Source organism: Opisthocomus hoazin, chromosome 13 (genome assembly GCF_030867145.1).
Source record: "Opisthocomus hoazin isolate bOpiHoa1 chromosome 13, bOpiHoa1.hap1, whole genome shotgun sequence".
Lineage (NCBI taxonomy): Eukaryota > Metazoa > Chordata > Aves > Opisthocomiformes > Opisthocomidae > Opisthocomus > Opisthocomus hoazin.
The window spans coordinates 18,759,185-18,774,107 of NC_134426.1; the positions used below are offsets into that span (position 1 = coordinate 18,759,185).

At 58.3% G+C, this 14,923-nt stretch overlaps 1 protein-coding gene across 1 annotated transcript; it reads left to right on the forward strand.

Annotated features, from left to right (window-relative positions):
* The first annotated feature begins 8,626 nt into the window (after positions 1–8,626).
* LOC104329768 (pre-B lymphocyte protein 3-like) lies at positions 8,627–9,230 on the forward strand. The gene is made up of 2 exons (XM_075435059.1): positions 8,627–8,672; positions 8,902–9,230. Exons 1-2 carry the CDS (start codon positions 8,627–8,629, stop codon positions 9,228–9,230), a joined length of 375 nt encoding a protein of 124 aa, XP_075291174.1.
* Positions 9,231–14,923: the final 5,693 nt, after the last annotated feature.

Genomic DNA, 14,923 nt, shown 5'->3' on the forward strand with positions numbered 1-14,923 from the left:
CAGCAGCAGCGAGATCAGCCAGCCCCAGCGGCAGAGCAACAGCGAGTACATGGCCAGCAGCTACCTGACACTGAGTGCCGCCGACTGGAAGAGCCACGAGACCTGCGGCTGCAAGGTCACGCATGAGGCCGGCAGCATGGAGAAGAGCCTGAAGAGATCCGAGTGCTCCTAACCCCCAAGGGGAAGGGACAGCACTGGCTTTGGAACATCACACCCTCTGACACAGTGCTTCACCGTCTGCCCCATCCCTGTTCCCTGCTTCTGTGCAAGTCTCTGCCATCTCTGTGGGCCCTTCCTTATCCCTGTGCCTGAATCCCTCCCATCTACCCTGCCCTGTCCCCTCATTCTGGGCATCATCCAAATAAACCCTGAGCTAGCGCTGTCCCTGCTTCCACGTCTCCCAGTCCTTCCTCCTTGATCAAACAGGATCATGATGCTGCAACAAAACGTGGTCCCAATCAGCAAGAGGTCAACTGCTCGCTCCCATGTCCTGAGCTCGCTGCGTTGCTGCATTTTCAGCTGCAATGGTCTGTGCCTGGTCCTCAGGTGTCCCCTTCTCCTGCCCCAAGTTCTGTTGCACCTGGGGAGCAGGGCAGGAGCCATCTCAGGTGCTGGGGCTGCACCAGCCCTGAGTTTGGTCCGTGGGCACTGGCTTGACCCCCCGCAGCAAAGGCAGGAGCTAAATTAATTTGGAGAAAGCAGCCGGGCAGGGCTTCTCTGCTACAGTGTCCAGTGCTGGCCAATGGCCCTAGCCCTCCCCTCTGCCTGCGGACCAGGCCTCCCAACCCAGGCAGGGCATTAAGCGCTGAAACCTGTGCTGAGCTCTGTTAGGGCAGAACTAAAGCCCCTGTGAATTCAGCCTTCGGTCACCACCCACTGATGCAGCGACAGGGGCCTTCAGCAAGGGTGTGACCCTCCGTCATGGCTGGCAGGCTTCGTTGGCTCAGGGGGGCTCTGAACTTCCCCACACCAGAGGCAACCCTGCACCAGTGCCTTTGCCGGCGCCAGGGTGCCAGGTGTGATGAAGGGAAGTGCTTATCTAGCCGCGGTGGGATGGCCCAGTGCCCCGTGCCCAGCCCCGAGTGCAGGGCTGAGCTCTGGCACAGCGGCAGGCGCAGTGCGACAGCAGCTGGGGCTGCACCGCTCCCCTGCCGCCGGCTGCCCCAGCACAGGGCACCCCGACACCGCTGCTGCAAGGAGGCTCGCCCGCCCGCCAGGCACCAAAAGTCCTGCCCAGGTAAGGCCGTGGGCTGTGCCAGGGTCTACTTTTGCCCTGGAGAGCAGAGCCAGGCAGCAGCGTGGCACGGGTGCCAGGCGGTGGGATTCCCTATGAAACCGCAGCGCCTATGTCAGCTCCGGTGTTCCTGGGCAGTGGGAGGACAGATGGATGGTTTCTTCATGAAGTTTACCCGCACACACACTGTCCGATGGCAGGTGGTCCCCGCTGGCCCCAGCCACAGCCACGGTGTGGCCCAAGGAGTGGCAGGTCACAGCCCCAGGGCAGCCACAGCCACCCGCGTGGCAGCAGAACAGGTCAAGGCAAGGCGCTGCCTGTCGCTCCTTAGGAGCACCCAAAGCTTCCACCAGCCCTTCCTCACCTGGGACTAAGCCATGGGCAGGGACATGGGCTTGTAACACGCACAAGGCTTGTGGTGCTGGGCAGCAGTGTGTCCCTGGAGCAGCTGACAACACGGCCGCAGCTCTGGAGAGCCCAGCCAATATGGTCCATGTGGGATGGTGGGGCCAAAGCCACCCCATTTTCCCGTGGCCCCTCCAGCAAGGACATGCAGCCATCCCCATATGTCTGTCCTGCTGCTCCTGCTCTGACACATCCACTGGGACACGTCCAGCACCATGCATGCAGCCCACTGTGTCCATCGGGGCACCTCCATCTCATCACCTTCCTCCTGCTGGGGTCCATCAGGGCATCTCCATCTCATCACCTTCCTCCTGTTGTGTTCATCCGGACATCTCCACCCCATCACCATCCTCCTGCCACATCCATGGGCACCTGGACTGCTCGTGCTATGGGGCAGGAAGTTTTTGCATGGCCCTGTATCACTGTGTGGTATATTCGGGCCTGGGACCACACTGACTATCGCAGGTGAGTTGCTGACTTCTTCTCGGTCTTTCCTTCCCCACTGCGAAATTGTGACATTTTGACAAATTTTGGTGATTTGGGGTTTTTTTCTCGGACTTGGCTGTGGGCTGGGGTCTGCTGCCGGTTTGGGGACGGGCACTAAGTGCAGCACTGCGGGGTGTGTCTTGTCCCTGCAGACTCGGAGGGCTGTGGTGCACACCACAGAGGATTGGGGTGTATTGTCTCAACTGAAAGATCTTAAAATTTGGCCAGGAAATGTGTTTTTGAAAATTTGATATTTAAAAAATTGTGTTGCAAAAGGAAAGAAAGGAGTTTATGGCAACCAACCAGAGATTTTGTTTTATATTATATATATTATGTATAAAAATATATATAATTTATAAAACATATATATTGTATCAAAATATATGTAAATACACAAACATGTATATTATATAATGGCATATAATTATACACATATTTATATAACAACACATACTACATATATATCGGTATTATATTGTATATTTTTATATGTATTATATCCTCTGTGATTCATTGTGTAGGGTTTAAAGATATCCCTTTTTTTTAAAACAGATGAGGCAAAGGATGAGGTGGGCCTGTGTGAACCTCATGAGGTTCAACAAGGTCAAGTTCAAGGTCCTACACCTGGGTCGGGGTAATCCCTGGTACCAATACAGGCTGGGGGATGAAAGGATCGAGAGCAGCCCTGCTGAGTGGGACTTGGGGGTACTGACAGACGAAAGGCTGGACATGAGCCGGCAATGTGCGCTGACAGCCCAGAGGGCCAACCGTGTCCTGGGCTGCATCAAGAGAAGCGTGGCCAGCAGGTCGAGAGAGGTGATTCTGCCCCTCTACTCTGCTCTGGTGAGACCTCACCTGGAGTACTGCGTTCAGCTCTGGAGCCCTCAGCACAAGAAGGACATGGAACTGTTGGAGCGGGTCCAAAGTAGGGCTACAAAAATGATGCGAGGGCTGGAGCACCTCTCCTATGAGGACAGGCTGAGAGAGCTGGGCTTGTTCAGCCTGGAGAAGAGAAGGCTGCGGGGAGACCTGGTTGCAGCCTTTCAGTACTTAAAGGGAGCCGATAGGAAAGATGGGGACAATCTTTTTAGTAGAGACAGCAGTGACAGGACGAGGGGTAATGGTTTTAAACTAAAACAGGGTAGGTTTAGGCTGGATATAAGGAAGAAATTCTTTACGATGAGGGTGGTGAAACACTGGAACGGGTTGCCCAGAGAGGTAGTGGAGGCCCCATCCCTGGAAACATTCAAGGCCAGGTTGGACAGGGCTCTGAGCAACCTGATCTCGTTAGTGGTGTCCCTGCTCGCTGCGGGGGGGTTGGACTAGATGACCTCTAGGGGTCCCTTCCGACCCAAAACTTTCTATGATTCTATGATTCTATGATGCTGATGTGCCCTGGCAGAGCTCTCCTGTCCTGTTCCCTAACCGCTGGGCATTGCTGTGCATCAAGGTGCCATGTCCCTCCCTGCCCCTCGTGGGACCACCACCTGGTGATCAAGATGGTCCTGGTGACCAGCCGGCCCCAGAGATGAGTTAAAGCTGGTGCTTTCCCGATGCACCTCCGTATCTCACTGTAACGAACATGGCACTTGGCACGCCACTTCCCAGAGCTGCTCTCCTCCGGCGGGGGCCCAGGCCTGTGGTGTGGGGGGTGCTCGTGCTGGATGCTGACCTGCAGGCAGCGGGGATGACCAAATGCCCGACAGCGATGGCGTTAGCTGCTGGAGAGCCCAGGGGAGGGGCTGTGTTTCTAGCCGACGCTGTCGTAGTTTCAGTAGCCAGACTTCCCAGCAACAGGGAATGGCCCCCGCAGATACCTGAGCCTCCTCCAGCCAAGAAGTGGGTGAGGGAGGGTAGTGCAGGGGCTGGGCTACACAACAGCCTGTTGGGAAGGCTGCCCAGTCTCTGTGGTCCCAGCCACGCTGAACGTCAAGGCTTTTCACAGTCTTGTGGTGTTTCCTGCCCTCCCTGTTTGTCCTGCAGCTCTTCTGGGCTGTGATGGTGCCAGCTCATGCCCACCCTGCTCCCAGCTGAGTCCAACGCTGCTGTGAGGGCAGACGTGGTCTTCTCTGTGAGGTGGCTGGATGCCACCAGGAAAGCCTCTCTGAGGACCCTGCCTGTGTCGGTCCCGCTCTGGAGCACAAGGTAGCAGGGTTTCGAGCCCGGGAGGCACTGTGGGCAGTGGCCAGGACAGCAGCTGTACCTGCGCAGCAGAGCAGGAGGAAGCCACAGGGCTTTGAGGCGAATGCAGGGTGCTGTGGCAGTAAGTCCTGGTCACTGTTTCACCCTGGCCTGAAGGGTAGCTGAGCTTGGTCAGTGGCGTGTCAACCTGGGATAAATCTTACCTTGTTTGGGTGAGTTCCTTCTGTTCACTGAGCACATCTCATACTGCGTGCAGGAGGGAATAGAGCTGGCAGAGTGGGATGAGCATGGGGCTGGGCTCATACCTGTTCTTGTATTTTGCACAGCCAGGTACTGTCCTGCACCCCTGGGCCGTCCGAGCAATGTGCATGGCTTACGCACCGGCTGCATCTTCCATTTGGTGGCCAAATGTTGCTGTACAAGTCATCCTGCAGCAGTGCTTAGCGGGGCCTGTAGCATCATCCCCTTTTCCTGCAGAGATACTGAGACATACGGATGAAATCATGGCCCCAGGCTGGTCAGCAGATGTGGAGGACCTGAATAGCAGGAACCAGTAGCAACGCTGATGTACTGCATATCCAGTGCTCTCTGCTCTGTGGACAAATTCCCTTGCTCCAAAATGCCCCTCCTGGCATGAGGGGGTGATTTCCTTCTGCCTTCATGGGTCTTCGTTTCACAGCCTGTGTCTAATCCATGGATTTGACTTCTTCAGCGCTTGGTGACAGGGTGCATGTGTGACGCTCTTCACCTAGGACACACGCGCAGGGTGACTCATGTTCACCTTGCCACCACCTTGCAGTTAGTTTCGGGGGTGCTGGTGGGTAACAGCTGGAACTGAGTCTGCAGCATGCTCATACCTGCATGGGCTCGCTGGCCTGGCTGCATGAAACACAAGCTGCTGATACACTGCAATGGCAGGGCTTCACAAGCCCAGAAGGTATCAAGGCAAAGCCCCAGCCTTGAAGGGGCTTTGGAGCTGGCCTCACGCAGCCGTTGCTGCCCGCTGTGGGCTGGCTCTATGAAGTCTGATGCAGCAGGTTTGCCCGGATGGGCACAGGTGGGACACTGCCAGGCTTTAACGCACGCGTGGGGACTGCTGAGGCTCCTATATGCTCCACAGCCCCCTGGCAGATGTACAAGAGTCCTTGCTGCCCTGCTGTAATGCAGCAGCCCCCGCAGCCCAGCTGTGCAAGCTGCTGTATGGTCCCATCAGGTGTAACTGGCAGCTCACCACTTCATAGCACTGCAGGTGCAGACCCTGCTCTGTGGCATCTGTGTTACAGCTGCTCTGATTGTCCCCATCAATGACACCTTTCACTCTCCTTTTCCCCATGGAACGTGGAAAGAGGGACAGGCCACTTGGGAAGAGTAGCGGAATGTTGTCAGAGCATGCAGGGATGCAACGAGGAAGGCTAAGTTCCACCTGGAACTGAAGCTGGCAAGGGATGTCAAAGACAACAAGAAGGCCTTCTTCAAGTGCATCAGCAGCAAACGGAAGACTAGGGATAATGTGGGGCTGCTGCTGAACAAGGTGGGTGTCCTGGTGACGGAGGATGCAGAGAAGGCAGAGTTGCTGAATGCCTTCTTTGCTTCAGTCTCCAGTGCTAAGGCCAGCCCTCAGGAATCCCAGGTCCTGGAGGTAAGAGTGGAAGCCTGCAGAAAGGTTATCAGGAGCAGTCAACGTGGATTCACCAAGGGGAAATCATGCTTGACCAATCTGATAGCTTTCTACGATGGCATGACTGGCTGGGTAGATGAAGGGAGAGCAGTGGATGTTGTCTACCTCGACTTCAGCAAGGCTTTTGACACTGTCTCCCATAACATCCTCATAGGGAAGCTCAGGAAGTGTGGGCTGGATGAGTGGTCAGTGAGGAGGATTGAGAACTGGCTGAATGGCAGAGCTTAGAGAGTTGTCATCAGCAGCGCTGAGTCTAGTTGGAGGCCTGTAATTACTGGTGTCCCTCAGGGGTTAGTACTCGGCCCAGTCTTGTTCAACTTCTTCGTCAATGACCTGGATGAAGGGTCAGAGTGTACCCTCACAAGTTTGCTGATGACACCAAACTGGAAGGAGTGGTGGATACACCGGAAGGCTGTGCTGTCATTCAGCGAGACCTGGACAGGCTGGAGCGTTAGGCGCAGAGGAACCTGATGAAGTTCAACAAGGGCAAGTGCAGGGTCCTGCACCTGGGGAGGAACAACCCCATGCACCAGTACAGGCTTGGGGTGGACCTGCTGGGAAGCAGCTCTGTGGAGAGGGACCTGGGTGTGCTGGTGGATGACAAGTTGGCCATGAGCCAGCAGTGTGCCCTGGTTGCCAAGAAGGCCAATGGGATCTTGGGGTGCATTAAGAAGAGTGTGGCCAGCAGTTTGAGGGAGGTTCTCCTTCTCCTCTACACTTCCCTAGTGAGGCTGCATCTGGAGTACTGTGTCCAGTTCTGGGCTCCCCAGTTCAAGAAAGATGAGGAGCTACTGGAGAGAGTCCAGCAGAGGGCTACGAGGATGGTGAGGGGACTGGAGCATCTCTGCTATGAGGAAAGGTTGAGGGAGCTGGGCTTGTTTAGCCTGAAGAAGAGAAGGCTGAGAGGGGACCTTAGAAATGTTTATAAATATCTCAAGGGTGGGTGTCAGGAGGATGGGGCCAGACTTTTCAGTGGTGCCCAGCGACAGGACACGGGGCAATGGGCACAAACTGAAGCAGAGGAAGTTCCGTCTGAACATGAAGAAGAACTTCTTCACTTAGAGGGTGATGGAGCCCTGGAACAGGCTGCCCAGGGAGGCTGTGGATTCTCTTGCTCTGGAGATATTCAAGACCCGCCTGGACAAGGTCCTGTGCAGCCTGCTCTAGGTGACCCTGCTTCGGCAGGAGGGTTGGACTAGATGACCCAGAGAGGTCCCTTCCAACCGCTAACATTCTGTGATTCTGTGATCCCCTCACTGCTCCCAAGGGAGCCTGTGTCACAGTAATTTGGGCACTGTTGTGTGGGTGTTTGCTTTTGTTAGACCAACTGATAGAGAACGCAGAAAAAACAGATGAGCCGTAGGGCGCACCAGCCGTTGTTCAGAGCACTGCAGCGTGGCACAGCAAAGCAAGTGTCCAGCTTGCTGCGTTGCATGCTTGGGTGATGGTGGTGGTTCCTCTTCAGGATCTGCCCGTGCCAGAGACACGGTGCTGGGGTGTTCTGATGAGGCAGGGCTGTGTCTCAGGGCTGCATTTTCCCTCAGACTCAGAGCACGCACGAGCCAGTCATGTCAGGAACCACTTGCAAACATCTTTGGCTCGGGGGCACCTCGGGAGCAGGGCTGGGTGCTGCAGGGGGGAGGGAAGGGGCCGTCGGTGGGTGGTGATGTGATGGCATCAGGAGGGGCTGATCCTGCCTGTGGAGGGCAGGAGGTACCCGCAGGGTATGGGGGCTGCGAGTTGCCTGCCGCCCACGCTGCTGCGAGGGACGGCCACAGGCTGGTGACTGGAGGGTGCACAGACGTGCTGGGGGGAGGCCAGCCCGTGGCTGTGGCTGGCTGTGTAATGTGGCGTCTCTGGGCCCTGTGGCAGGTGTTACAGACAGGAGGGGTGTTACGCCCACTGAGTCTGGCAGCCTTTTGCTGTAACGGCCTGCTGTCTTTCCGCGCAAGGCACCAGCTGGGCTGCAGCCATGGCTCGCTGCACCGGCTTCCTTGGGAAACGTTGCTGGCCGGCCACTTTGGCAGCCAGCCCCGTGTGTTTGCCTGTGGCTGCTGCTCCTCAGGCGGCCCTGGCAAAGAGGCAGCGTTCCCAGCACCGTCGGCAGCTCCCAGCCCGTGCCACGGGGCAGCCCTTGGCCCAGCAACGGAGCTGAGTGGAGAAGGGTGCAGCAACTTCCCTGATGCTCCTTCTGCGATGAGACAGCTGCGGGGGGGCTTGGGCACGTCCTGTCCTTCTTTCTCCCTGGTGGCAGCAGAGCCAGCTGGCCCCCTGCCGGCTGCTACCACCGGGCATTGGCAAAAGGCCTGAGTGCAAGACCACAGGGAAACCTCTCTGCTCCCCCGATCAGAGGAGAGGTGGTCAGGGATGCCTCCCCATCGAACCCCCCTGCCCTGGGCAGAAGGGGAGGAGTGGCTGTGCCTGCATGGGTGCACCTGGAGGAAATGGCCTAGCCTGGGGCGAAGGTGGGCAGTGGGTCGCAATGCTCAGCTCTTGCCCCGCTGCTTCAAGCCCCCTCCCTGAAGCCCAGCTGCAGCAAAGCCAGCAGCGCAGGGAGCTGGAGTCCCCAAGCCCCCTGTGTCATTTACATACGCCTCACCGGCGCCAGCCGCGCAGCAGCCTGGGTTCATGTAGCACTGCAGACCCTCTCCGAAACAGCCTCCCTCCCTCTGCTTCCCGCCATGGCCCTGGGCTTCACGGTCCTGCTCCTGGTGGGGACAGGTAAGGGTGGTGCGGCTGAGGTGGCTGCTGCCTGCGGGGCGGCCCGCAGGACTGGGCTGTACGAAGGGGATGTCAGTCTGAGCAGGGCAGCGTGCTCTAGGGCTGTGTGGTGGGACGAGCCGGGTGGAGGCTGGCTAACAGGGTTCCCTCAAGGGAGCGGGGGGACGTCTTGGGGCTGGGGGTGGTGGGGAACATGGCTCAGCCCATCAGTTAACTGCATCCTTGGTGTGCACAGCTTCCAGGGCTCAGCCCATGCTGACCCAGCCACCCTCCGTGTTGGTGCTGCCCGGGCAGACCGCTCGGCTCTCCTGCACCCTGAGCCCCCAGTACAATATCAGCAAGTTCGGCATCTCCTGGTACCAGCAGCGCCCGGGGCACTCCTTGAGGTATCTGCTCTATTACAACTCCGAGCGAGACAAGCACAAGCCCGACAAGATTCCCGACCGCTTCTCTGCTACCAAAGACCTCGCCAGCAATGCCTGCATCCTCATCATCACATCTGCCCGCCACGAAGACAACGGCAGCTATTACTGCTCCCTGTCACATGCCTTCAACTGGTTTTAGAGACAGGGAACAAAAGCTTTCTGCGTTTTGCCTTGCAACCCTGACGCAAAGCCCTCAACAGGGAGAATGGCAGCCGGAGGAGGAATGGCAAAAGACCCTCTCGCACGCTTGAGCAAGCCCAGCAGCACCGCGTTGCGCCGTGAGGTGCGGCAACCTCCTCTTCGACCCCCAATGTCCCCCATGGAGCATCAGACAGCCTGACGCGGTGCGAGACCTGCCAGGGCTCAGCCCAGGAACACACAGCAGCAGGGATCTCCTGCTGCGGTGGGAGGACGGCGAGTGCTGCCCTGGCCAGGCTTTCCTGGGCTCTGCCAGCACTTGACACAATGCAGGCTTGATCCCAGCCTGAGCTTCTGCGCGGTTTGGCTCCCCTGATGATAAAGGTTAATCCTCAGCCCCGTGGCTTGTGTCATGTGTGCGGCGCCCAGAGGAGCCCCTCGGGCGTCTCTCTGTGGGGCTGAGCCAGGAGGGCAAGCCACAGGCGCTGCGCTGTGGCGTCGAGGTTGGTGGGACCTCTCGGGCCTGGAGGGAGCTGCATCACCCACCCCCGGCAGAGCCCACCTTCCCCAGCGAGCCAGAGCCCCTGCCAGAGCACCCCAACGCCTCTTCACGGCCCCAGCGCCTCCCTGAGCCCCACCTCCCTTCGCGCCGCTTCTCCCCACGCCGCCATCTTCCCTCACCCCACAAGCCCCCACAGCTTCTGAGGGGAGAAGGACGCCTTCAGACACACGGGCACTCGCGGGCACTTTCTACGAACGCGTTCACGCGGGAAGATCATGCATTTCCCCACCACAATCCCGCACACTTCATTCAAAACACGGCGGGGGGGGGGGGGGGGGGAGGGGGGGGGGAGGAAGGGGAGGGAACGCCACAGCGCTTCGCCCCCCGCACCAGCGGCAGCCTCCCCTCGGGACTGCGCATGCTCAGCGCCGAGGGCCAGCACCGGGGCGGGAGTTACGGCCCTTCCACCGGCGCCGCCGTCACGTGGGGCGCTGCTGGCGCTGCCATTGGCTTGTGGGAGGAGACAGGGAGGCGCGTCACTTCCTGGTTACCTCAGCGGGCGCCCGACGAGGGGCGGGGCGCCCGACGAGGGGCGGGGCGCCCGACGAGGGGCGGGGCGCCCGACGAGGGGCGGGGCGCCCGACGAGGGGCGGGGCGCCCGACGAGGGGCGGGGCGCCCGACGAGGGGCGGGGCGCCCGACGAGGGGCGGGGCGCCCGACGAGGGGCGGGGCGGGATGGAGAGCAGCCGCGGCGGGAGGGCGCGGTGCCGCTTCGCTGCATCGCCGGGCCAGAGGAGCGGCCCCGGGCCCGCAGCTTCAGCGCGGGGTGGCGGTCCGCCCCGGCCCGGCCCGGCCCGGCCCGGCCTGGCCCAGCTCAGCTCAGCTCGCCCCATCCCCGCCCTGTTGCTGCTGCTGCGGGCAGCGCGCTCCCTCGCCTCCGGCTGCGTGCGGGAGGGAGAGCGGCCTGCTCTCCCCGGGCAGGAGCGGGCTGGGCTGCCTGCGTGGGGCATCTCGGGCTCGCTGCGGGGTGTTTCCTCAAAGCTGAGCCTGAAAGGAATCCCTGCTGGGCCTGCAGTGCTTTGCCAGGCTTTGCGCGTGCCCTGCAGCGGCGGAACGGGTTTGTGCTGTTCTGCGAAGTAACCTGGGCTAAAGCTCGCTCTGTCCTCCTGCTGTGCCTGAAGTTGGTGTTAGCGTTGGGGGACCTTCACAGCCGCCACCGCTGCGGTGGTCTGCTGGTGGAGTTCAGCGAGCTGCTGGTTCCGGGAAAGGTTCAGCACACCTTGTGTATAGGGAACCTGTGCAGCAAGGAGAACTGTGACTGCCTCAGGACCCTGGCTGGGGACATGCATGTTGTTAGGGGGGACTCAGAGGTAATGTTCTTGCTGCTGTGAATTCCTCAGCCCACCTTCCCGCGTGCTGCGGCTGTTCCCGTGAAAACTGGGGAGTCCTTCAGCATTAGCAATTCCCAAACCGTTGTTCACGAGGATGGGAAGTAGGGAAAAGTAAGACTGAAGAAACAAACTTCTTTACCAGACCCTTCTTGTTGCACTTGCAGCAGGGGGACTGGGGGTGTGTGTCTGTGGGGGGGGGCAATACGTGCGCTTGATTCGTATGAACTCTGGCACAAGTCCGTTCGTGATTGCTGTGAGGCCACTGGAGTCCCCCAGCTGGCTGTGTCGTTGCCGGAACTGGGGACTTGTGTGTGTGTTTATTTACTGTTGAGTAGGCTTGAGGCTCATGATCTCTGTGCAAATTCCCTGCTCTTTGCTCGGCAGTTGCTCTTGCTGGGGTGTGGTACAGGCATCCAGCGGGTCCGCACCTGGGAAGAGACCTTGTACCCTCGAATAGCAAAAAGAGGTCTGTGTCTTGGAACGTAGGAGTATACATTGCGTAGGCAAGGTGTCTTTGGCTGATTTATAGGCTATGCCTTTCTCCTTCTCGGAGCCTGAATTATCCTGAAGAGAAGGTTGTAACTGTCGGGCAGTTCAGAATCGGGCTGATTCGTGGCCATCAAGTTATTCCCTGGGGCGATGTGGCCAGGCTGGCACTGCTGCAGAGGCAGCTGGACGTGGACATCCTCATGTCGGGATGCACACACAGAGATCTGAAACATTTCAACGTGAAAACAAATTCTACACCAACCCGGGATCAGCTACAGGAGCCTGCAGTGCTTTGGAACCATGAGTGATGGGGTCCCTGAGCTGCCCGGTGCAGCAGAGCCTGTAGGCATACCCGAAGTGTATGCCCAAGTGTCTGGCTACCCTGTTGGCGAGGTGCCGTGAGGCGCAGGAAGCCAGCTCTGTCCCTTGCCGGGGAATGCAGTGGGGCTTCCCCCTTACTAGGGTTTTACTTAGCCCCCGTGTTGGGCACAACGGCCCGGCACTAGTGTGTCTGGGGCTGCTTCTTGGGCCCTGAGAGGGGCGCATTCCAGCAGCTTCTTGAAGTAGTCTTGGTGTTTAGGGTCTTCCCAGAAGCTGCATGCTAGTATTTTGTAGGAATTCAGACTTCTGAAGGCACTGTCAGCTTAGATGTCTGAGCCTGACACGACTTCGGCTGTTGAGTTGAGGAGCTATTGGAGAGAGTCAGTGGAGGGGTACAAGAATGATGAGGGGACTGGAGCCTCTCTCCTGCTTTGGCACGGTGGTTGGACTAGATCATCCACAGAGGTCCCTTCCAACCCCTACTGTTCTGTAAGTCTGTGTTCCGCAGCCTCAAGGGCTGTTCGAGGCTACGTGCAACTGTGCCTGGGACGCTGTTGTCAGTGCCTGCCAGCTGCAGTGTTTCCAGATCCCTCCAGCCTTTGGCAACCAAGCGTATTAGAACACATAAGCATAAAGTACGTTAATAGCAAGAGTGTAATCTAATTGGGAAGATCAGCAAAGTATGCTTTCTTTCCAGGAACATCCTCCCTTCATTTGTGCTGACGGATATGCAGGCTTCCACAGTTGTGACTTATGTATACCAACTAATTGAGGATGATGTGAACGTAGAAAGAATGGAGTTCAAGAAGTACTGAATTAAGTTCAGACTGGCTTGCGGACTTCTGACCGCCTTGCATTCCTTCTCTTTCTAGCCAAGTGTAGGCGGAGGCAGGCCACGGGGGGGTGCTGCTGCTGTGGCATGCTGGACTGTAAAGGCACCACAAGGCTTTATTGCTTATGAGCTTGTTAAAAAAAAAAATCCAACACCCAGAAAACCTGTTAGCCTTGGTTCCCAACCAGAACTTGTGACAGAAGAAACTGTGGATTAACAGAAAGAGGCCTGTGGAAAATATCCTGTGTGTAAGGAGGGCCTGCTGTATTCCTGGCATAAGGTAGTCGCAGAGGGTGGTGGTAGCTTGGCATTGACCCTCTGTTGTGAAATGAACATAGAATAATAAATCCCTGCCTTTGTGTGTCTGGGTCCTATTCATTATGCCTCTAAAAGGTGATGAGGAGCTGGAATTTAGTCTGAGCGGGCTCTCTGAGGGCTGAAACCTGCAGTTTGCTTCCTGAGACGCAGCCCTGAAAACCTTCAGGAGCTGTCAGAGACACAGGGGACTCTTCAGAGCCTGGGACAGCACGGAGAGGAGGAGGCAGGTCTGGGAAGGCCGCTGTGGAGAGCTGTGGGTGGTGCGGTGGAGCTGGGCCAGCTGGGCATTTGCCCTGAAGCTGCAGAACCAGCAGGACTTGGCAGAGTCCAGAGCGCTTCTCCTCGTGCCCACGGTGCTGTGGGGAAGCAGGAGCGCCCGTGCTGCCGGAGCGATCCCCACCCGGGCCCAGGAGGCCTCGAAGCACTGGCGTGCCGTGGGTCTGCGCTGCGGGCAGGGTTCTGGGCCGGGTGCGGAGCCCTGCGGAGAAGTGCCCGTGTCGGGAGGGGAAGGGGAGCGTGGCTGGAGGAGCTGTGCTGCTGCACAGGGATGCTCTCAGGGTGGGTGTGTGGGTGATGCCAGGGTCGCAGATGGGCTGAGGCGGTTGCAGAGGGTGTGTCAGCGAGGCAGGGTAGCAAAGTGTTTCTGCCATCCCTTGGCATGTGCCTTGGCTAAGTTGTATTTGCCAAAGCCAGAGTCCAGGAGCTCTTGCCCAGACACCTCGATCCAGCCGGTCACAGTCTTGTGGCTCCTGAGAGAAACCCAGCTGTGGTGCCCTGGACTGAAGCAGGACCCGGTTTTCCCAGCTTGCAAGGCCCAGGGAGCAGGCAGCCCAGCGTGATCCTGGTGCTTTTGGTGGGCACTATATGGCCCCCTCCCTCTCTCCTCTCCCTCTGCAGGTTCCCTGGTCCAGGCAGCGCTGACTCAGCCACCCTCGGTGTCAGTGAACCTGGGAGAAACCGCCCAGATCACCTGCTCCGGGCTTAGCAGCGGCTATGCTGTTGGCTGGTTCCAGCAGAAGGTCCCTGCAGTGTCCCAGTCACTGTGATCTACTACAACAACCAGAGACCCTCAGACATCCCTTCGTGATTCTCCGGAACCAAGTCTGGCTTCACAAGCACGTTAACCATCACTGGGGTCCAAGCCGAGGACGAGGCTGTCTATTACTGTGGTGGCTGGGACAGCAGCAGCAATGGTGTGTGGTGACAATGAGTAATAGGAGGTGAGACACAGACTCCAAAATCAGCGGAAGGTTTTCACCCCTTCTCCCTCCTGGCAAAGCAGAGTTGTGGCTGTGGTGCTGATGCTGGTTCCTGTCCCCTCTGGATGGCCACGGCTGTGAATGTCCTCCCTTCTGTGTCCCAGACGACTGCAGGTGACTTGGTGGTTTTGGACTGTTATCTCTGTCCCGACAAAATTCCCACTGTGGCCTGGTCTGCCACTCCACTTCCTCCTGGTGCTCATGACCATGTCCTCCTGCTGCTGCCAGAGCTGCCTATGTGCTGTGATGCATTGGGCTGGGCTCTGCTCCCAGATTTACCGTGACAGTGCTTGTGTCCACTCTTCTGTGATTTTATGGCATTCCCTGTTCCGCTGCCTGGGGAGGGCTGTGATTCTGGGGCACTGTCTGCTCTCTCCTCTCCCTCTGCAGGTTCCCTGATCCAGGCAGAGGTGACTCAGCCACCCTCGGTGTCAGTGAACCTGGGAGAAACTGCCCAGATCACCTGCTCCGGGCTTGACAGCAGCTATCCTTATGCTGGCTGGTACCAGCAGAAGGTCCCTGGCAGTGCCCCTGTCACTGTCATCTACAATGACAACTACAGACCCTCAGACATCCCTTCAC

Coding starts and splice junctions, on each gene's coding strand:
- LOC104329768 (XM_075435059.1), top strand. CDS start 8,627: ATGGCCCTGGGCTTCACGGTCCTGCTCCTGGTGGGGACAGGTAAGG. Junction 8,673..8,901: donor CCTGGTGGGGACAGGTAAGG/GTGGTGCGGCTG, acceptor TGGTGTGCACAG/CTTCCAGGGCTCAGCCCATG.